The 23,478-nt window shown below is 41.0% G+C and overlaps 2 protein-coding genes across 2 annotated transcripts in view; one reads left to right on the top strand and one right to left on the bottom strand.

Annotated features, from left to right (window-relative positions):
• Positions 1-6,413, bottom strand: part of PRAG1 (PEAK1 related, kinase-activating pseudokinase 1) — a 140,757-nt gene extending 134,344 nt beyond the window's left edge. The window contains exon 1 of the mRNA XM_031943821.1: positions 6,206-6,413. Within this exon, the coding sequence (XP_031799681.1) occupies positions 6,206-6,364 (159 nt within the window). The 5' untranslated portion in view covers positions 6,365-6,413. The remainder of the gene's footprint in view (positions 1-6,205) is intronic.
• A 6,904-nt stretch (positions 6,414-13,317) lies between these two features.
• The window catches only part of MAN2B2 (mannosidase alpha class 2B member 2), a 66,843-nt gene continuing 56,682 nt past the window's right edge, over positions 13,318-23,478 (top strand). The window contains exons 1-3 of the mRNA XM_012553007.3: positions 13,318-13,550; positions 18,545-18,691; positions 22,248-22,353. Coding sequence (XP_012408461.1) covers positions 13,392-13,550; positions 18,545-18,691; positions 22,248-22,353 — 412 coding nt within the window. The 5' untranslated portion in view covers positions 13,318-13,391. The remainder of the gene's footprint in view (positions 13,551-18,544; positions 18,692-22,247; positions 22,354-23,478) is intronic.

Genomic DNA, 23,478 nt, shown 5'->3' on the forward strand with positions numbered 1-23,478 from the left:
CTAATTATTCTTTTTTTTTCCTATAGAATAATATAGTTTATTATTTTAAAAAATAATAGCATTTTATTTTTTCCAAGTAAAGCAAAGATAGTTTTCAACATTTACTTTTGCAAAACCTTGTGTTCCAAATTTTTCTCCCTTCCTTCTCCCCTCCCTCCATCCTAAATAGGAAGCAATCTGATATAGGTTAAACATGTCCAGTTCTTCTAAACATATTTCCATATTCATCATTCAGCTAGTTATTCTGAAGGTAAGTAGCACTACACATAGTCAAGCATTTACTGGCCTACTCTGCCATCTTCCCATTAAACTAAGTAAATTAATTTAAATTGTTAAAAGATATTCTTTCATCTTATAGATAAGGATGTTGTGGCTCAGAAAGGAAAAGCATCTTGACTAGGGACACACACTGGTAAGCAGCAGAATTAAGGAATGAAAACAGTTTTCTTGAATCCTAATGAAGTGTATTGTAACTAAGCCACAGCCTATTGCTATTTGGTGGCTTCTCTAATCAAAACAGCATTTGGAGTCAGAGGACCTGGGTATGAATTCTGTCTTTGACATTTACTTATTTCTGTAATATCTGGAAGTCACCAACTTCTTGGGCCTTAGTTTCTTCAACTATAAAATAAGGGGTCAGATTAAATGTCTCTGACTCTCTTCTGGTTCTTAACCTGGGACTTTAGAATAAACTTGTCATGTAATATTGTGAGCCATAAGTTTCTCAGTGTGTTTTAACCACATTCTAAACTAGTAACTCTAGGGACCATCACCCAATTTTTATCTCCCTTCCACTTCTGACCGCCCCTTCCCTCACAAAAGGAACTTCCATAATAAAATTGAAATAGGTAGTATGCTAAGCTACCTTACCTCACTGCTGTATTTCTATATCATTGATCCATATATGACACATAAAATAGTATCAGGACAGAAAGAACACTGAATTTCTAATGAGAAGGCCTGGCTTTAAAGCCTAGCTCTGCTCTTTACCCACCTTGGTGATTCTGGACAAGAGTAATAGGTTTAGACTTGGAGGTGCTGATTTGGAATCCTACTTCTACCTGTAATTCCTTTGGCCTTGGGCTCAAGCTTTTGGTGCCTGCTTTCTTTTGGGTTGGGCTAGTCATCTTCTGAACTCTTTTCTATCCCTAAAGCCTATGGCTTTCTTTTCTTTATTTCAATAGTATTTTATTTTCCCAATTACATGTAAAGATAGTTTTCAACATTCATTTTTGTAAGATTTTGAATTCCAATTTTTTTCTCCCTCCATCCCTTTCCTCTCCTTTCCCCAAGATTGCAAGTCTAGGTTATACATGTACAATTGTTTTAAACATATTTCCATGTTGTTGTGGAAAAATCAGAGCAAAAGGTTGGAAAAACTATGAGAAAGAAAAAGCAAACAACAAAAAGAATGAAAATATTATGCTTCTATCTATATTCGGTCTCCATAGTTCTCTCTCTGGATACAGATGGCATTTTCTATCCCAAGTCTATTGGAATTGTCTTTTTAGGAATGCTAAATCTACCATGCTTGATCATCACCTACTCTTGCTGTTACTGTGTGCAATGTTCAGGTTCTGCTCACTTCATTCAACATCAGTTCATCTAAGTCATTCCAGTAAAGCCTGTGACTTTCAATCTTTATAGAGACAAATTAAATCTGTTATCTGGCCTTAGGGGAAAATATAAACATTTTCCTACATATATTTGTCATATCTAAGAAAGCAGGAGAAAAGCAATGATTTTGATAGGAAGGGGTCCTTCTATTCAGTGGAGACAATCAGCAGATTTTTGGTGAGTTACCCAAATGATGAGAATCAATGAGAATCATTCTGCTTTTAAGGATACAAAGTGCTCTTTTCATAACAAGCTTTGGAAGGCAGTTAGACCAATTATTATTTCTTTCTTTCTACAGATGAGAAAATTTAGAAATCTTTTTATGGGAGAGGAAACTTAGAGTTAGTAATTTGTCTACAATCACAAAAATAGTGATGGAGCCAGGACTGGAATGAATTCAGGCTTTTTTTCTCCAGTCAAATCCAGGGCTCTTTCAACTATATTACGTGAAATATCTGCATTGAAAATATTAATCCTATCAAATCTGGACAAACCTAAAAGTCTGAGAGGTAAGAGACTACATGGTAGAAAACTGGATAACCATGAGCATCATTCCAAAAGGGAAAGGATCATAGGATTTAAAGTTAGAAGCTACTTCATAGGTCATCCAATTCCAATCTCTTCACTTTGCAGATGAGGAAAGTAGTATTACCCACTAGTAAGGTACTTCAGATTCAGGTCTCCTGAATCCAAGGCCAATGCTTTTTGAAAACACTATGTTTTTTCATCCATAAGCTAAATGGAACTAATGGATAGAATACTCGATTTGGAGTTAGAAAGCCCTGAATTCAAATCCTGTCTCAGACATTTACTAGCTATGTGACTGGGAAAGTTATTTAACCTCTCTCAATCTCGATTTATTCATTTGTGAAGAGGTGATAATAATAACACCTGCCTCCCAGGACCACTGGGAGGATGGACTGAGAGAACCTCTGTAAAGTGTTCTGCAAACCTTAAAGAGCTATATTAATGTTGGGTATTATTCTTATTATTACTAATATTTGCACTTCCTACTTCCCTGGAGCATTGTAAAGGTCATCAGATATGGTAAAAATGTATCACAATGCTAAATAAATATGAATTGCTGATGTATAAATATATAAATTCTTTATTTCTCCCTTGTACATCCTTCTTTTCTTCCAGAAGAAAATGGTGACTTTCAAGACCTGACACAGTATGTGTATCCAGACTTCCACTCACTAGCATTTATAGTCTTAACAATTGCTATCTATAAGTCTCCTGGGAAGGAATTACAACATCAAACCAAATTTAGAAACCCTATAAGTGACAAACATTCCCTTGTATTCAAGAAACTATTTATGAAAAGTGAATCTGCATTAGTTTTTTAGCCAAAAGTCAAAAGATCTCTCCCAACACCTAAGTAAAGAAAATAGGTAGAAAATTTGTCATCGGCTATAAATTTTCAAAATATTATATTCATGACTAGTCTGCTAGTTATTAGCTGTCCATTGCTTATATTACCGTAGAGTCATAGATGTCAGAGATGTAAGTAGCTAGAAAAAAATTAAAATTTCAGAAAAATCATGCTTTAAAATAAATAAATAAAATGAGTTCTAAAAAATATAATCACCAGGCAATCAGTTACTTTCTCTAAGGTCCTAGTCATTGTTTTAAAGAGAAAATACACAACACATACATGCACACAAACAAGAAAACCACTATTAGGTTCATTAAAATACAGCATCCCATAGTGCTTGGATAACAACCAGCAGAATGTTTGTGAGTTATCAACATTAAGTAAGGCCCATTGTGAAAAATAAGTCTGTGTAAACATTTGGGAATCTACAATGGCAATAGGAGAGCAATTCTACCTCTTGGGGCATGTGAGGAGTTTGTAATTTAACTTTGAATTGACAATTAGTTTAGGAAGAAAGATACTCAGAACTGGGACTACAGGGCTTCTTAAATCTTTTTCACTCAAGACCCGTTTTTACCCAGGAATTTATATGTGATCCTGGGCATATAGATATTCAAAATAAGTATACAAATCCAACATTTATTACTACTAAATCATAAAGAAATTTAATTTAAAATGATTCTTTGATATATACAAAATTTTACCATTTATTAAAGATGAAAACAAATTTGCACACCAATGAGATGGATATGTTTGTTTATTGTTACATAAAGAACTAAATCTTGGAGGAATATTTGATACCTTTTACTGTTGCCAAATTAGATTACAAGACCCCATATGGGATTTGACACACAGTTTAAGAAGCTTTGGTGTAGCCTTCATATGGTGACAGTAGATGAGGGAAAAATTTGCTGCTCCCCAAGGTAGCCCATTCAAATCTGGATGCCTGTAATTTAAGACTTTTTCCCCTTTAAATCAAACTGAAATCTGCTTCTCTGCTAGGTCCATCCATGCTCTTAGTTCTACCAATTGGAGACAAATGGAATAGGCTGAATCCCACTTTCAGATAACAAGTCTTCAACTACTTGCAGAGCACTATGATATTCCCAATTGGTTTTCTCTTATTTAGGATCCAGAGTCCCAATTCATCTCACTGATTTAGGTATAAGTTAGCTTTGGGATTAAAGTACAGTGTGCTTTACTTAGCAAAAAACCACTGTGGTTTTCCCTTGGGGAAAAAAAAAAGGAACACTGAGGATACTTAGCCTAGAAAAACAAAAAGTTGGGGCAAGGGCCTTGAAAGGTACCTTAGTCTCCTAATGACTACATATGGGGAAAGGATTAAGTTTGTGCTCAGGACTGAAGGACAGGATTCATACCAATTGATTAAAATTTCAGGGAGGGAAACCAGCTAAATATAAGGATCACCAGAGGTTCCTAAGTTTTGTTCAAAAATGTAATGTTGAAGCTTTCTATCATGAATCCCTACATAATTCTATAATGTCTATTATGTACTGCGTAAGGGTTGGGAAAGGGAATAGGCATTTTCTATGCAGATTCACAAATAAAAGAGCAGGACTTTTAAATGTGAATGAAGTGCATAGAAGTAAACTATTTCCAGAAATAAAATTTTAAATGGATCACATAGCTTTGCAAATAAAAGTTCACTTCAAGGAGGAGGGGAAGAGGGAGAGGGAGAACTTCATATCTTTCAAAGTACATGAAACCAGGTTGGATAATTATATACATATATACATACCTATACATAGGCATAAAGAAGTAGTTTTAATTTCCTACAGTAATCTCTCTTGCTCCCTGTTTTCCATGGCAATGCAAAAAGAAAAAAGATTTTCTGTTCCTGGAAACACAGTTGCATACAGATGGAGTTTCCTTTTAAGAGTTTTCAGCATTTAAAAGTCTGGAATCATACTTCCTTTTCTAAGGACTGTTCTCTTTTCCAACCACACAATCTTGTCCCTATTGGTGTAAGAAATTTCTCAGCAGTTCCTGCCATGTGGAGAACCTTTTTAGCACCTCTGCCTACTGATCCTACATTCTCTTCCAAATCTCAGCTGAAAACAGATTGTTGGGTTTTTTTTTAGGGGGGGTCCTGTTATTTTTGCCTATATATCTCTTTTAACTGTTCTTCTTTCAGGAATTGCCTCTTTGGCTTTGGCTAAGACACTATTTCTCTCTGAGCCTCGGTTTCCCTTTCAGTAAAGTGAGGGGGCTGAGCAAGGTGGATAAAATGATTTCAAATTCCTTTAATCTCTATGATTCTCTGGTTCCAAACACAATTGCTTGGCCTTCTTAGGATTTAGGGTTAAAAGGGATTTTTCACCTTGTTCAACCTCCCCATTTTGCAGAGAAGCAAATTGAGGCAAGGAAAAAGGAAAGTGACATGTGTAATACACAGAAAAGCAGTTCTCCCAATAAAAGTACCCCAAATTCTAGTTCTGATTGACAAGTTCTCTAGATTGCGCAAAGGGCTTTGGAAGTATGGTCCGCAGTGACTAGAAAAAATCATTCACCCAGCTCTCTCTGGTTCCAACTCAGAAAGAAGAGCAAACACATCTGAATTCCTGTTGCCAGTCTCTAATACTGTCCTAGAGCAGAGTACTTCTCTTCAGCCACTAATTCAGAATTAACATCTTTCCCAGTCACCCCCCTTTCTTCCATACCTCCTCACTCTACCCTCCCATTACACACATTTCCATCTGAGCCACTTTGACCAGATCAGAACATGACCAGAAACCTTTCAAGGTTACCAGGAATACCAGGATTGTCCTGGTCCATGTAGGCGCAGCCTCCCGGCCTTCCCATCCAAGTACCCACTCCCCAACCCGGACAGGATTCTGGGGGACAACAGCCCAGCCCCAGGTGGAGGGGAAATCACCTTCACTTGTCACTGCGTGGGTTTGCTGTATTTTACTTTCAGAGATTTCTAATTCCTCAGTCCCATTGAGTTGATACGAGTACCAGCCAACTTGCTCTTGGCCTAGGAGGCTGCCAACTAGCAAAGAGCGAAGGGAAAGCTGTCGGTAACTGTAGATCTCGGCTAGAAGCCCTCGTCTCTGGCCCCTAACTGTCGGGGGAGACTGGCAAATGGGGTGTCTAGGGAAGGGTGGAACGGGAAGCATCACTTGGGAAGAGGGGATGGGGTAAGGGCGGGATAGAAGAGGCAAAAAGGAGGAAAAAGAAGCAGCTAACCTGGCTTCTGCGCCTGGGATCTGACCAGGACTCCAGATAGGACGGTCGGCCACGGAGTGCGCTCCGAGGTTGTTTCGGCGTCAGAGCCAAGGGCTCCAGCCCATAAGCGCGCAGGACTCCGGGCGCTGCTCTTGCCCCCAGCCTTCCTCCTTCTGGCATCCCTCTTCTTCCTCCACTAGCTTCTCTCGACTTTGATCTTCTTCCTCCTCCTAGCTCTCCCTCTCTCCTCCGCGTTCTCTTCCTCCCCCCCACCCCCAACTCCCGGCAGAACTGAGTGGTACAGGCGGGCAGCGCGGAACTAAGCAGCTGCGGGAGGGAAGAAGTCGAGGAGGGCAGGGAAAGCTGGAGGAAGGAAGGAGGCTCCACTCCAGCTCGGGCACGCCCACCAGGCTACCTGGGGTCTCAGACATTCCGCTCACTCTTATCTCGGGCCAAGCCAACAGGTGGATATGTGGCTGTACCGATGCCAACCTCGGGAAAGCAGGGCGGGGGAGGAGACCGGGGACCCTCTTGGGAAGGTAAAAATAAAACTAGGCGCCCTGCAGACCTGCTCCCCTTGCCTGCCAATTACGAGTGTGGGACAGGAGTGATAAGTAACAGAAGGCAAGCCGGGCACCTGTGGTCAAGAAAACAGCAGGAGGAAGGAAAACAAACCCTAGCTTTATTGAGGGGGGGGGGTGGAATTTTTATTTTTACTTTTTTAATGTGTAAATATTTCTACAATTCCCTTGTTGCACGAGAAAAAATAGATCAAAAAGGAAAGAAAGTGAGTAAGAAAACAAAATGCAAGCTAACAACAACAAAAAGAGCGAGAATGTGATCCCCATTCAGTTCCCACAGTCCTCTCTCTGGGTGGAGATGGCTCTCTTCATCACAAGATCATTGGAACTGGCATCAATCATTTCATTATTGGAAAGAGTCATGAATTGATCGTCATATAATATTGATCAAACCCTAGCTTTAAAACCAGAGAACCTGAGTTCGAATCCCCATCTTGAGGAGTCAGAGGTTGTTCTTTGGTAAACCGTGAACCTTTCTATCTCTCAAGTCCGTGAGAGCCCTTTTCTTGTTTTCTTGTGTGTTTGGACGAGAGAAGTTCTGGGGAGATTGCTTAGGGTTAAAAAAAAATCTCCTTCATCTAGTTGGCAGCTTCCTCAGAAGAAGGTACCCTATGCTCCTCTGGCCCACGTGTTTGTTTTTATGATTGACTTCTCTGGCCCTAAGGAGAGAGACCGAGGGATCTTTCTTCTTGCTTCACGGAGGGAGGACATTACCTCCCGTCTGCTATCTAAGGCTGTGGAATAAAGGGTGCCTTTTCCTGCCTCTCCTGGCTTTGCTTATAGGGCTGGCTCAAAGAGTTCGGGGTTGGGGTTAGGGGTAGGGAGAGGAGGCAGACGGGATAGAAATGGAGGCAAGCCAAAGAGAATAGCAGGAATGATCTAGAGATAAATCAAATTGTCTCATATCCTTGTTCAGCTTCTCGCTGAGGAAAGCAGGTGTGTTCTACACCAAGTTTTTCCAATAGCCGCAGTGGCTGGAAGAGGGTCAGGCACGGGAAAGAAAGACTAAGAGTCAAAAGGAAAAGAATCCATTATGGCTTTGGGGAGAAAAAAGGGAAAGACCTTTGACCAGATTTATTTATTAGGAATACAGAATTTTGAGCTGAAAGAGATCACCAAGTCCAAATACATTTTCAGATAAGGAAACCTAAACCGAGAAACATCCAAAGCAAAACATACAGCAAACTCCAGAATCAGGATACAAGTCTAATTTCCTTTAGACATTAACTCCAAGCTAACTCCTTAGACTTGGTAGCCTAAATACTAGTAAGGACCTCCATCTTCTGAAAGACCAGAATTGTTATTTCATCAGAATTTTTTTCCTTTGAAATGAAGCATAGCATTTATCTTCTTTTTAAATGAAAATACCTTCTTTTTTATGGTGGCAAGAAATTGAAAATCTAGTGGATGCCCATCAATTGGGGAATGGCTGAATAATTTATGATTTTTGAATGTGATGAGGTCTTGAATGGTGTGTTGAACTGAGAGAAACTAAAGAATTGATCCCTGAGGCAAGCAGGTAGAAAGCTCTGATAAAGATCAGTTTAGCTCCATGGTCCCACCCTTTGGGTAGGTTTCCAGTCTGAAATCCAAGTTATGTCAAAATTCCAGAGACCCACTCTTTGCAGAGTTCTCAGCAATCTCATCTTGCTATGCCCTCTCAGGAATCCCAGTCATATCCCTAAGGTTAAATTTTTTCCATAAAATCTAGGTATAGGTCATCCCATGGCTGCTGCCTCCCTTTGGGCCAGTCCACCAAGGCACCCTGCCTTGTGGTGTCTTTCCCATTCCCCTTCCCTTCCCCCATGCCACATGTATCTCCCTTAACTCCACACCTTACAGCTAACTTTTTTAGGATGCTAAGTCCCTTTCAAGATTTAGCTTGCTAACTAATGGCATGCCCCAAACTTATAGGATGCTCCCTTTCTATTGGGCAATTGACTTCCACTGAGGAACTTGTCTTTCATATGCTCTTCCACTCTATTTCATATTTACCATTCCTGGTGTCTATTATATCCCTTCATTTTTTCTGTAACTTCTTCCCTAAATAAATCTACCTTTTGCCAAAGAGAATGGCCATTGTGAATTCTTCATACAACCAAATCCCAACTTTTTATGCCTACCATCATCTGAACTACATAACCCACATCATTTTGGTCCTTGAACCATATCATTTGGTGCCTTACATCATAAACCACATCAAATGGAATATTATAAGGATGATGAACAGACTGATTTCAGAAAGTCCTGGAGAGACTTACATGAACTGATACTGAGTGAAGTGAGCAGAACCAGGAGATCATTGTGCATGGCAACAACAAGATTATGTCATGATCAACTATGATAGACTTAGCTCTTCTCAGCAATACAGTGATTCAAGACAATTCCAATAGACTTGGGATGGCTTTTGCTTTCCTGGTTCTTTTAACTTCTTTGACCATTGGTCTCCTTCCAGACTCTAAAAGAAAATTCTCAATTTGTTTACTCTTTTTCTTTTTCTTCCTCTTCCCCTTCAATCTATCCTATATGATGTCGTCAAAATAATAATAATCTTAACATTTGATCCTCAAACTGCCCTGGAAGGTAGGCACTATTATTATCCCCATTTTACAGATAAAGAAATCAAGGCAGACAGCGGTTAGATGATTTGCCCAAAGTCATACAGCTAGTTCAGAAGCCAGATTTGAAATTCACATTTTCTGACTCCAGATCTTCTGTGCTATTCACTAAATAGTTCCAGCCAGATGCCTCTAATAAGTAAAATCACAGGTTTCAACAAGAAAAAAATGACTCAGAAAATGTATATTATTTATCTTTGCATTCCATATATAGCATGATACCTGGTCTTTGTATATCAAGGCTTTATTGAGTGGATGAGTCTTTAAGTAATCTGGTATAGTGGAAAAATTGGTAGATATAGAGACAGTGGCGTTGAGTTCATATCTTAACTCCTACTGACATTGCTTGACCTTGGCCAAATTACATTACTTTTTAGACCTCAGTTTTCTCATCTATAAATTAGAGATAATAATGTGTGCACTCTCTATCATGAGGAACTGTTGTTAGGGAAGCATTTTGTCACTTTAAGGTGATCCAGAAATGGGATTTATTATTACTAATAATCTTTCTTTCTTTCTCTTTTTGTTGTTGAGGAATTGGGGTTAAGTAACTTGCTCAAAGTCACACAGCTAGGAAGTGTTAAGTGTCTGAGGTTAGATTTGAACTCAGGTCCTCCTGACTTCAGAGCTGGTGCTCTCTCCCCTGCACCACCTCGCTGTCCCTATTACTAATAATCTTACTTCCAAAAAAAGTTTTCTTAAATTGGTCTCATTTTCTTTATTTTTTAAATTAAAGCTTTTCTTTTTTCTTTTCTTTTCTTTTACAAAGCAAATGCATGGGTAATTTTTCCAACATTGACCTTTGCATAACCTTTTGTTACAAATTTTCCCCTTCGGAAGGTCTTTATGACCAAAGCAGAACTAGAGATCATTACTGATCACAAAATAGAAAATTTTGATTATACCAAACTGAAAAGTTTTTGTACAAACAAAACTAATGCAGACAAGATTAGAAGGGAAGCAATAAACTGGGAAAATATTTTTACAGCCAAAGGTTCTGATAAAGGCCTCATTTCCAAAATATATAGCGAATTAACTCTAATTTATAAAAAATCAAGCCATTCTCCAATTGAAAAATGGTCAAAGGATATGAACAGACAATTCTCAGATGAAGAAATTGAAACTATTTCTTCATATGAAAAGATGCTCCAAGTCATTATTAATCAGAGAAATGCAAATTAAGACAACTCTAAGATACCACTACACACCTGTCAGATTGGCTAAGATGACAGGAAAAAATAATGATGATTGTTGGAGGGGATGCGGGAAAACTGGGACATTGATGCATTGTTGGTGGAGTTGTGAACGAATCCAACCATTTTGGAGAGTAGTTTGGAACTATGCTCAAAAAGTTATCAAACTGTGCATACCCTTTGATCCAGCAGTGTTACTACTGGGATTATATCCCAAAGAGATTATAAAGAAGGGAAAGGGACCTGTATGTGCACGAATGTTTGTGGCAGCCCTTTTTGTAGTGGCTAGAAACTGGAAACTGAATGGATGTCCATCAGTTGGAGAATGGCTGAATAAATTGTGGTATATGAAAATTATGGAATATTACTGTTCTGTAAGAAATGACCAACAGGATAATTTCAGAAAGGCCTGGAGAGACTTACACGAACTGATGCTGAGTGAAATGAGCAGGACCAGGAGATCATTATATACTTCAACAACAATACTATATGATGACCAGTTCTGATGGATCAGGCCATACTCAGCAACGAGATCAACCAAATCATTTCTAATGGAGCAGTAATGAACTGAACTAGCTATGCCCAGAAAAAGAACTCTGGGAGATGACTAAAAACCATTACATTGAATTCCCAATCCCTATATTTATGCACACCTGCATTTTTGATTTCCTTCACAAGCTAATTGTACAATATTTCAGAGTCTGATTCTTTTTGTACAGCAAAATAACATTTTGGTCATGTATACTTATTGTGTATCTAATTTATATTTTAATATATTTAACATCTACTGTTCATCCTGCCATCTAGGGGAGGGGGTGGGGGGGTAAAAGGTGAAAAATTGGAACAAGAGGTTTGGCAATTGTTAATGCTGTAAAGTTACCCATGTATATATCCTGTAAATAAAAGGCTATTAAATAAAAAAAAAAATAAAAAAAAAATTTCCTCTTCATCTCCCCACCCCCTCCCCTCTGGCAGGTAGTAATTGGTCTCATTTTCAAGGCAGTAGAAAGTAAACACAGAAAGAAGGAAGAAGGGGAACCTAAAGGTATAAAATAAATTGGTTCTCTGAATTATCTGAGCCAGGTAGGAAACAAAGAAAACATCCTAGGTGTTTTCTACTGTAATGGGAAGAGAGGATGAATAAAGTCTGGAACAGAACTAGGATTTATGGGTGAAAGCTTTTAATGGGACTAAATCTTTTTGTGGGAAAAGACTTAAAAAGGCCAAGGTCTCCCACTGCATCCAGGACCTTCTCCAGTCATCCTGATCTATATCTTCCACTGGATCCGAACTCTGACCTTGCCTATCCCTCCTTCACTTAAATCCAATTCATTTGCATGTCATGGCATCACCTCCTTGATGTTATCGTCCTCTGGGAATGAAAAACAAAACAACAACAAAGGGGAAACTACAATAGAGAGAAGTAAATTTTTTGTCAGGACCATGTTTTGGCATTTTCTTTACTAAGATATTATATTAGACTTTTAAAAAAAAGCAATATTACTTAGGTTACTAATACCCAGTTGCTGCCAAAGGGAGACTTGTGGCCAAATTGGCTTTCTTTCCAAATTAAATACAACACTAATGTTCCCAATTTGAATAAAAACACAAGAAATGACAACGGGCTGTTGTTCAGAGACACAACAATGTGTTCTCATTTCACAGAATCCATAGATGTGGTTTGCTGTCCCAGTTTCTTATTAACTTGGGATGTGTTCAGATAATGTACTTCATATACTGTAGGTGATAGAATGTGTTTAGTTTGTATCATTTTTGACTGGCCATTTTCCAGCTTAGGAAGTGAGGTTTGTTCTGCAGGGGTCAAGTCTCAGGGCCTGTGTCTGTGATGTTTGTCCTCCAGAACATTATTATATTATTATATATATTATAATGGAAACAGAAACAGGAATCCTTGTCATGGGGGGGGGGGGGGGGGGGGGGAAGGAAGGAGGGAGCTAGCTAGGCTAGCATTAGACTTGAATTCAGGAAGACTTGCATTGAAATACTGCCTCCACCACTTACTAGCAGTCTGTCCATGGTCAAGCTACCTCGTGTTTCAGCCTCAGGTTTCTCCTCTGTAAAGAACAAATGAGAGGATATATGGAAATAGCTTTGCAAACTTGAAACCCTATATAAAGCCAGTGTTTATTATTACTTTTGTGGTCGTTGTTATTGACGATGGTGGTGGTGGTGGTGGTGATAATAACAACAATAATAATTAGAGCGCCTTGTTTTTATTCTAGCTAAGGCAGCCAGATGCTGGACCTCTTCCAACTTAAAACACAAAGCATTTATGCAGCGCCCCTTTCGCACTCGACTCTGCGGCCATCGTTGGGCAGCCTCAATTTCCTCTCTTGTGAATTGCAGTGCGTGCCCTCGGGCCTCGAAGGAGCGGCGGGGATGCATCCGGCTCGGGAGAGCTTCCATAGGACCCGGCTCCCAGCAGGTCCCGAGTCCCCCCGCAGCATCAGGAACTCTCCATGGTAGCGCTGTGTCAGGCTCCCGCCCCCTCTGGTTTTCAAAGACATTCCTCCTCCACCAGCCACACACTGGAACACTATTAATTGTAATTATCTGCATGAGCACATTACACACTGTATACACTATTAATTACACAATGAATGGTCTCACCTTCCTCCCTCCCCTTTCTTCCCTCTTACTCCAGCCTGAGGGAAGCAAGCGCGCGCCTGCGGCCTCCTCGGAGAGGCCAGCCCCCTCTGGCTCGCCGTAGTTGCCCCGCCTCAGGAGGAGGGGAGAGTGAAGGGGCGGAAGTCCCAGCACCAGGGATCGGCCTCGGTTCTCTGGTCCGGGAAGGATGAGACTCCCGGCCTGGCTGCCGCTGCTATGGCTCCTATCCCTATGGCTGCTATTGTCGCCGCGAGCGAAAGGCCTCCGAGGCCGAGAGCCCGGCCGTCTGAGGGCCTTCGTGGTGCCTCACAGTCACATGGACGTGGGCTGGGTCTACACCGTCCAGGTAGGTAGAAGCGCGTTCCTGGTTTGCCAGTGTTAAAGGCTGCAGGGTCTGACGTTCCGCGGGTGCAACCAGCTCGTGCAAGGGGGACAGCTCAGCCTTCAGGGGGAGAACCAGGGATTGCAAAGGGGAGAGCACAGCGTTCCAAGATCACAGCCAGAGGTTGCAAAGGGGAGAGCTCAGCGTTCCAAGATCACAGCCAGAGGTTGCAAAGGGGAGAGCTCAGCGTTCCAAGATCACAGCCAGCTGGTGCCAGGGGAGCAGCTCAGCCTTCAGGGGGACAACCAGAGGTTGCAAGGGGGACAGCTCAGTCTTCAGGGGGACAACCAGAGGTTGCAAAGGGGACAGCTCAGCGTTCCAAGATCACAGCCAAAGGTTCCAAAGGGGAGAGCTCAGCGTTCCAAGATCACAGCCAGAGGTTGCAAAGGGGAGAGCTCAGCGTTCCAAGATCACAGCCAGAGGTTGCAAAGGGGAGAGCTCAGCGTTCCAAGATCACAGCCAGAGGTTGCAAAGGGGAGAGCTCAGCGTTCCAAGATCACAGCCAGCTGGTGCAAGGGGAGCAGCTCAGCCTTCAGGGGGACAACCAGAGGTTGCAAGGGGGACAGCTCAGTCTTCAGAGGGACAACCAGAGGTTGCAAAGAAGTTAATTCACTGTTAGAAGAGGACAACCAGAGGTTGCAAAGGGGACAGCTCAGCGTTCCAAGATCACAATTAGAGGTTGCAAGGGAGACAGCTCAGCCTTCAGGGGGACAACCAGAGGTTGCAAAGGGGACAGCTCAGCGTTCCAAGATCACAGCCAGAGGTTGCAAAGGGGACAGCTCAATATTCCAAAGGCAATTCCTCAATGTTGCAAGAGGGCATCTGGATGCTTCAAGAGGAGCAGATCATACTGCCCTCATAGCTCCCAAGAAAGTAGGATTATGTGCTTCCTTGAATCTCAGAATTGGAGGACAAGGATATCTACAGTTCCTTCTCCTTTGCCTGTATGAGGAATTTTGGAGCCCACCCCACTGCCAGAACCATTCTGGGCTGAATCCCCTTTTGGAGTTTTTTCTAATTCTGATCCAGAGTACTTGATTTGCTGTACCAACCCCTCCCATCCTCCAGAAAGTCAAAATGAGGAATCAAGAACTTGTCAAAATATAGTCGGGGTGGAACGGACAGAGCCCTGGACTCTGACTCATAGTCACTTCTCTACTGTATGATCTTATGAAAATCCTCTAATGCTTTCTGGATTCATTTTCCATCTATGTAAAATAAAGATGTTTTTTTAGGTTCCTTCTAGTACTGAGACAAGATGGTTGTAGAATCTCCTATGGCTAAAACAGAATGTACTCCATCTGGCAGTTTGGAGTACATGATTGCTTCCCTGAGGATACCCAGTCTTTAGCCAAAAGGTCAGAAAGTTAGAAGGTCACTGACAGACCATTAAATAGAGTGAATTTTCCAACATTTAACACACATTCAAAAGTGACCTAGTCGGAATTAAGAGGTTGGCCCTAACCTGATTGCAGGTAGCCCTTTTGGTTGTATTCTGGGCTTGCTTAGCATCTTTGCCTAGAGTCACCCGAAAGATTTCTGGTACTTACAGATTTGTCAGAGAAGATTGATGAGTCCCTTAGAATCAATCCTAGAGGTAGAAAGAGACCTTAGAGGCCTTCAAGTACAAAACATTTGATAGACAGATGAGAAAAACTGAGGCTCAGAGTTGTGAATTCAATTGTCCAAGGTCATACAGTGAGTTACGGAAAAATTGGTCTCCTGAATTCCAAGTGGGGTCTTTCCCACCACATTAGTCTGTCTTACTTTGAGCTTATCTCTTCCAAGAAGTCGTCCTTAACTGGTCATAGATTTATAGCTGGAAGACATGTTGGAAGTCATTCAAAGCCTTTTATTCTGGTCCAGAGGACTTCATTTTACAATCGAAAAATAAGCATATTGAGTTTAAACTACTCTTAAGTTCTTCTAGATCCCAGGATTCAAACTCAGGTCCTGTGGTTTCCATTATTCTTGTCATCATACCACACTGACATTTCCTCTTTGTTTCCTATACAATCTAACACTGGATTATATTATATTTGATTTGTTTTCTACTTGTTTCATGTATATAAACTTACTTTCCTTAACCAGTTCATTTGTACTAGATATGCCCTGTTTCTATTCCTGACTTGTAGGATGGGAGACAGCATGGAATGAGTACTAGATATGGATTTAAAGACTTGATTGGAGTCCCTTCTTTGCCACTTATTGTCTACATGAACCTGGGTAAATTAAGATGCTGGGGTTTATCTCTAAAGAAAGCAGTCAACTGGATATCTATATGATATATGGTATCTATATGATATCCCTTTAAGCTCTAACATTCTGTAAGCGAAGGTCCTTTCCAGCTCTAACATCCCGTATTTAAGATATTCTTCAGCTCTAAATTCTATGGATTCAATTTAATCACTTATTATTCATATCATCTTGGGCAAATCACTTCATCCACTGGACCTGAGTTTCTTCATCTACCAAATGAGGCTAACCATACTTGTACCCTCTACTTCTTAAAGTAGCTATGCCATATACATATACATATTTGGTATCATTTCTAAGGATTGATAATTCCATTTGGTTCATTGCAGATTACAGCCTTTCCTTGCCTGGTCCTTGATGGGTGTTTAATAAGTGCTAGTTGTTTGATGGACATGATATATTTCTGCAGCTGAGAAGTCATTACCCAGTGGCTAGACCTTTGGTGATAAACCTGGTTACTTTTAGCTAGGCTGGCCCTTAGATAACAGACAAACTAATTCTTATAGAAGAACTATTTACGTGAAATCTTCATTTTGGTAGAACTGTCCATGGTTTGTGTTCTGCTGGCATAGCCTTTGAGAATTCAAGGCCATGTCTACACTAAAGTGAAGTATGAAAAGATCTCTTGACTTCCTTGGGATGAATACTCCTTCCACCACTGCCTAACCCAACTCTTTCAGCCTATTAATCCTGTGCAGTTCTTGTGTAGCTTTTCACAACTATCCCCCTCTCCAGTCCCTGTCTGCAAAAAAAAAAAAAATGCATCCAAAGACTATCTTGTAAGTACTTTTAATATCTTGATAGTTCCAGAATAGTTCCTGCAGCTGGTCATAGAGTCAGGAAGAATCTTCCCTCAAATACTTTGTAGCTGTGTGGGCTTGGACAAGAGTCTTAAACTATCAGTCACAGTTTCTTCATCTATAAAATGAGAATAACACCTCAAATAAGATAACATAGAAAGTACTTTGCAAACCTTAAAAGTGCTTTTACAAGAAACCGACCTTTATTATTATTATTGTATATTGAACCATGACCTTTTACAGTTCGATTCTTCTAATCAACAGAATCAGGGGCAGTCCTTTTTCTCTTCTGCTTCTGACTTGTGATTACATTTTCATACTGGATTTTCTCTACCCTCTCAGCTTCAGAGATATTACAACTTCACTGTTTTCTTCCCTAATCATTCCTTCAACATTTCAAAAAAAAAAAACAAAAACAAAAAACAAAAAAAACAAACTACCACTACTTTCTCATCTTCTTCTCAACTCTTAATTCAGATGTTCCCCTTGTAACTTTCCATAGGCCCTTTCACTTCTGTCTGCACTCCCTTTCTTGTTAATTGTGTCCACTCTCTTGGTTTTAGTTATTACCCTTTATGCTAGTAACTCCCAGATCTGCATCTCTACTCCTCTCCTCTGGGCTCCCAGCTGGCATTTGGAGGCTGCATGGTCTACTCAGAACAATTCAGGATTTGACATCCAAGATCTTGCTTTCAAAATCCCACTAACCTGGAACCTGGAATGTACTGCTAAACTTAGTTCTTATTTTAAACTCTCCTTAAATACTCTCTTCAGAAATCTCACTCTAACTGACAACAACCTCTGTCCTCTTTGCTCACATATTGCTTTGCTTTGTATCTCTGAAATATACTTGCTCCCATGCTTTGTTGAATCAATCACCTTCTCACTGATATGGAAACTTCCTTCAACAATGCAGATTGAAACCTTACTCTCAGATCTTCTATAACTGTCCTTTTGGGCCTCTAGTAAATCTGCCATAAAGAATTCATACAATTTTCTGGAAGCCTTCTTCATCTCTTGGACATATTTAATATCGTCTTTTGGAACATACAAATTTTCATTGTTGCCCCTTTTTCTTGCTCTGGATTTCACCCAGCTTTTTTTCAGTTGCCTCCCTCTAATGATAATTCTTTTTTTTTTTTTTTCCTTATTTTTTTCCTCTGTGTGAATGTGGCCCAAAGTCATATAGCAGATATGTGTTAATTTGAATTCAGATCCTTCTGACTCCAAGATGCATTTCTCCACTTAGCTGCCCCTCTGATGATAATTCTTTTTTACATTCCTTTTCCTGTGAAACCACAGCTGAACTGCCCTGAACACGGAAAGGAAATCACTACTGAAAATAGTCCTAATGAGGGCACCAGCCTTCTATTATCCTGAGTCTGGCTGCAGATAAAAACAGGGATAGCCTGGACAGTGAGCTGGCATTGCCTGGGATTAGCCTTTGGGCTGATGTTGCTGTATGAAAGCTGTAAAGCTGATTGCATTGGAAGTAGGGAAAACAGCTCTGGGAAATTTCAGTGGTACAGAGCGAGCCCATTCCCTAAGTAGCTGTCAATTTTTGTGTTTACCTGAGATAGCCCTGTGGTGTACAAATTGTTTGCCTTGGGCATAGAGAAAACCACAGGGCCAGGTAATGACACTTTTGTGCCATCAAACCAGTGATGTTTTTGGCCTTAATAGCAAGTCCCATCTTAGTTTTTGCCTAGTTCTTTGGGTATACTTGTATTAGAACTTATAGACCTCCAGTACCTGATATGGCTAATTGTCCAGTTTGGGAAAGGGGTCATCTCCTTGCTCTGCCATCAAGCCAGTGTGCCCTGTTTTAAATCATGTTTGTGTAATTCATAGACGGTCATTCCCCATTCCCCCTTCACTCTCCACTTCCCTCTCATTCTGCAGGAGAGCATGCAAGCCTATGCAGCCAATGTCTACACTTCTGTGACGGAGGAACTAAGCAGAGGGAAGCAGCGCAAATTTATTGCTGTTGAACAAGAATTCTTCCGGCTCTGGTGGAGCAGAGTGGCCACAGACATCCAGAAACAGCAGGTGATTGTGTCTGATTTATTAATTACTGTGGTGGGAGCTAAAAAAATCTTTCTGAATGGATACTGCAACATTCAGAGGAAAAGGAAACCACATTCAATCAAAGAACATTGTAAAAGTACTCAAAGGGCCACTGATCTGCTGTTAAATCTAATCTGCTATTTCTTCTTTTGATAAATGTGGTTTGCATTTTCTCGGAAGTGTTTAGAATTCTAATTCAGGCTAATAGCCCCACTAGGAAATTTTACTGTGATATTTGCACTAACATTGTGAAACAATTGTGTCTCCTGGTCCTTATCTGTAGGGTGAAGCTAAATAACATTATGGCTTTTTTTATTGTTTGTTTGTTCGTAGATGAGATCAGGTCAGTATTTCTTAAGAGAACTTGAGAGGTCCCAAGGAGTTAGTAAATAAAGATAAAGCTTGGAGGACCTAGTTTCAAGTCCAGTTTCTTTCACAAATTGGAAATCTAGATATTTCTCTAACACTACAAGTTACAGAGAAGGTGCTCATCTGCACTAGTTGACAGTCTCTCCAATCAGGAGACCTAGATGCTAATGAAATTCCAGGCCTAGGCCCTATTCTTTTTCCTTATAGCATTCTAAGTAAATGACATTGAGTTCAACCCATTAATTTAAGGCAGGGGTCCTCAAACTTTTTTAAATAGGGGGCCAGTTCACTGTCCCTCAGACTGTTGAAGAGCCGGACTATAGTAAAAACAAAAACTTTGCTTTGGGGCCTTTAAATAAAGAAACTAGCCCTGGGTGAGGGAGATAAACGTTCTCAGCTGCCTCATCTGACCTGCGGGCCGTAGTTTGAGGACCCCTGATTTAAGGGATGAAGAAACAAGGCTGAGAACTTTAGAGGGGATTCTTCCTAGGTAGACTACTTCTCTGTGTGGGACCTTGGACAAATCTCAGCTCTGACACTTCCTGGCTATGCGAGCTTGGCCTGGTCATTTCCCTTTCTGGAGTATCAAGTTTCTACTCTGCCTGATGGAAGGGTCGAAGAAATGATCCCCAGAGACCTTTTGAGCCCCAGCATTTGGGTTCTGGGTGAAGCAGAGGGCTCAGCAAATGGGTGGGAAGGCCAAACTGTTTCACTGCTACCATTTATATATACTAATCTGGACTTTTCTTGAGTGCTGATCTGTGCAGAGCATTGGGGTAGGTGCTGGGGGAAATGAAAGGATCAATAAGACATGGTTTCCACCCTCTGTATTTTAAATAACAAAATAATAGCAGCTCATATTTCTGCATTGCTCAATGACTTGCAGGGTGCTTGCCACCTAAAAGCCACGCAAGGTGGGCAATGCAAGGATTCTTATCCTGTTGCAAGAGTTATGCTGAAGCTTGGCTGAGTGACTTGCCTGGGGAGAAACTACATGCCATGAGGACAAGTGTTGCTAAAGTCACATCCCACCCCAGAGAGTTATGTGATCCGGGGCATGTCACTTAACCTCTCTGTACCTCAGCTCCTCATATGTAAAATCATGGGGATAATCGTCACTTCTTTCTATTTTGTAAAAATCTCAGGAAATGTCTGGAGGTAGAGCAGAAAAAGGTTCTTTAAGAAAGTACTCTCTAATGAGCCATAGGTCTGGGCCCTTCCTTCAGGTCCCCTCTAATTAAGAGAGAGACTGGTGCCCTCCTTAGCTTTCTCCAGACTCTCAGATCAGCTTTTTTGCCTCCTCCATTGAGCTGACCATTGTCATTGCGGGATAGGGTAGATTCCTGTACAGCCTTGCTTGTGGCACTTTTGTCCTGGCAGCTAAAATGGTATCTGTGCCACTCCAGAGCAGGAATACCATGTCATCTTAAAATTAATTTTTTAGCAAGTGGCTGGGAGACAGGAGACAGGAGGCTGTGCTTCTGATTGGCTTTGGCAAAGCAATTCTCCTCCAGGAGCCTCAGTTTCCTCTTCTGGAAGGTGGGGAGAATCCTCCCAACCTGCTGAGAGATTATCTGCTTTATATTTTGAAAAGCACTGATTCATTGCAACTTTTGTGTTGGCAAAGAACTGGAAACTAAGGAGCATGCCCTCCAGTAAGGAATGACTAGGCAGATTATGGTATGCTGATGTATTGGAACATCATTGTGCTGCGAAAAATAACTAGACAGGACCAGAGAAAACTAGAAAGACTAAAATCAACTGAAGAAGAGAGAAGTGAGCAGAACCAGGACAATGAATATGCAATGACCTTATAAAGAAAAACAACTTTAAAGGACTTGGGAACTTTCATCAATGCAGTGACCAACCATAATAACAGAGGACTAAAGATAAAAGTATATCAGCCTCCTTCCTGAGAACAGAGACACTCGAGGTAAAGACATTCATTATTGAACATGAACAATGCAGATTTGTGCACTCACTCTGTATCTGGCTCTCTTTCTCTGTTTGTCTCTGCCTTTCTTTGTCTCTCTGTCTAGCTCTTTTTGTTTCTCTTTCTCTTTCCCTCCCTCCCTTAATTCTTCACTCTTCTCCTTCCCTCCCTTTCCCTCTCCTTCTCTCTTTCTCTCTCTCTGTGCCTCTATCTCTCTGTTTCTGTTTTTCTCTGTCTCTGTCACTTTCTCTCTTTCTCTTTGTCTCTGTCTCTCTTTTTCTGTCTCTCTCTCTGACTCTCTTTGAATTTGTCTGTCTTCTGTCTCTTCTTCTTCTCTCTCTCTCTCTCTCTCTCTCTCTCTCTCTCTCTCTCTCTCTCTGTCTCTTTTTGTGTCTCTCCTGTCTCTCTCTCTCTCTGTCTCTGTCTCTTCAATGGAAAGGAGAGAAAATGAATGTTAATTGGAAAAAAGTAACAAAATAACATTTTTAAAGGAAAAGCAAAAAAACAAAAAAGAAAAGTACTGCCTAGAAGTCAGACAGTCAATAAGCATTTATTAAGTACCTACTATGTGTCAGGAACTATGCTGAACACTGGAGAGACAAGGACAAAGATAATCCCTGCCCTCTAGGAACTTACAGTCTAATGGAGGGCAGGAATTGCCTCAGATATTTGCTGGTTGTTTGAACTTGGGCAAGTCACTTACCACTATCTTCTTCAAGTTTCCCAAGCATAGGAGATTAATAACATCTGCCCCAGAGGGCCTTTGTGAGGATCTAATGATGAAATATTTGTACAGTGCCTAGCACATAGTATGTGATTAATAAATAAATAAATTAAATAAATATTAGGAAACTGAGGTTCAAGAGTATAAGCTACATATACTAGGTAAGGAGACTTAAGCTTTAATTTATAGGAGACCTTAGCTATCCTCTGGGCCAAGGTAGGCATTTTGTAGATGAGAATAAACTGAGACCCCAAGTGGGGGAGGTACTTATCGCTCAGGGCAGCACTGGCTGAAGTAGAGAGGTGCCCTTTGACCAGTGTGGTGCCCATGGCATGTGGTTGCTAAATGAGAGAGCCTGGGGCTGCAGGCTTGCATCCAGTCTGCTACACCCTGGTCATGTGGCTCCAGAGATTGAAACCAAACCCTTAAAACTTATACTTGCTGAGTAAATGTTTTCTAATCTGATTATTGACTGGATTGTTAATGGAATTATTTGTTTCTCATTATCAAAGGTCCATCAGTTAGTGAAAGAAGGACGGCTGGAATTTATTATCGGAGGCCAGGTGATGCATGATGAAGCAGTGACCCACATTGATGATCAGATTTTACAATTAACAGGTTTGTTTCTTTTACCTATTTAGTAATGACTCATTGAATGAATGAATAAAGCACCTTTAAAGTACTTTCTCTGTGCAAAGCACTGTGCACTGGGGATACAAAGGGAAAAGTAAGAAAGTCTCTGCCCCACCAGGAGCTCACATTCTAATGGGGAAAATAATATGGATGAGAGGGATCAGCTGCAATTTAGATGGAAAGCCTCCCCCCTATCCTTAAAGTACAGCAGACAGTGATACCTCTTTTTAAATGTCATATCCACTAATAAAATCCTCTCAGTTCTCCATGTTACAACATAGAACAATGTCAGCAGAGGGTGGCAAAAACTTTTATTCTGGGTCATTGACCAGTGGTGTAGCACCAGCAGGCGCAGTGACCCCTCTGCGTCCCAGGATAATCCTATCTGCCTGTTGGGGACAGTTGTTGCTGGTTATGATGAGGAAGGTGGGCTCCTTCTCCACAGTGGTAACTGTGGGAGCGGAGCTGGAAACAGGTGTGTTGGTCTGGGCCCGGCCTCTTGGGCTCAAGCTCTTTGGCCATCTTTATTAGGGTCTGAGGGAATGGAGGTGGTTTGATTTTTCTGGCACTCAATGTCCTAGCTCTTCCTCAGGATGCTTTGCTGCTTCAGCTGGGCAAGGCCATGAAAAGAGCCTTGAACTGAAAGTTGGAGACTTTGGCTTAATACTGGGCTCTCCAACAAACTAGCTGTGTAACTCTAGATCAGGTGTCTCTGAGCATCAGCTGCCTGATCTACAATATGGGGGGCTAGGATGATATGTCCTTCAGGTCTCTTGCAGTTTGAACGCTGTTCTGAGGTACCTTCCCATCTTAATAGTCTTTGTTTTATGTCCCAAGACCTGTTCTACTGCTAACGTCTTAGAATTCCAAGATTTTTTTCCAGCTCTGGCAGTTTACATTCTAGGATGTTTTTCTCCTTAAAGTCTGTGATTTTATAAATGGTATCTTGGGGATTCCCTAGAAGGAAGAAACAACACAGTCCTGGCGGAAGGACATTAGGCTGGGCTGACTTCCTCTTTGGGTCTCAGGTTTCTTCAACTGTAAATGTGGTTTCCACATTACTTTTCCATTCTTCAAACACTCATGCTGCTTTTTACTTCTGTAGCTGAA

The sequence above is a fragment of the Sarcophilus harrisii genome, chromosome 6 (genome assembly GCF_902635505.1).
Source record: "Sarcophilus harrisii chromosome 6, mSarHar1.11, whole genome shotgun sequence".
NCBI classification, from domain to species: domain Eukaryota; kingdom Metazoa; phylum Chordata; class Mammalia; order Dasyuromorphia; family Dasyuridae; genus Sarcophilus; species Sarcophilus harrisii.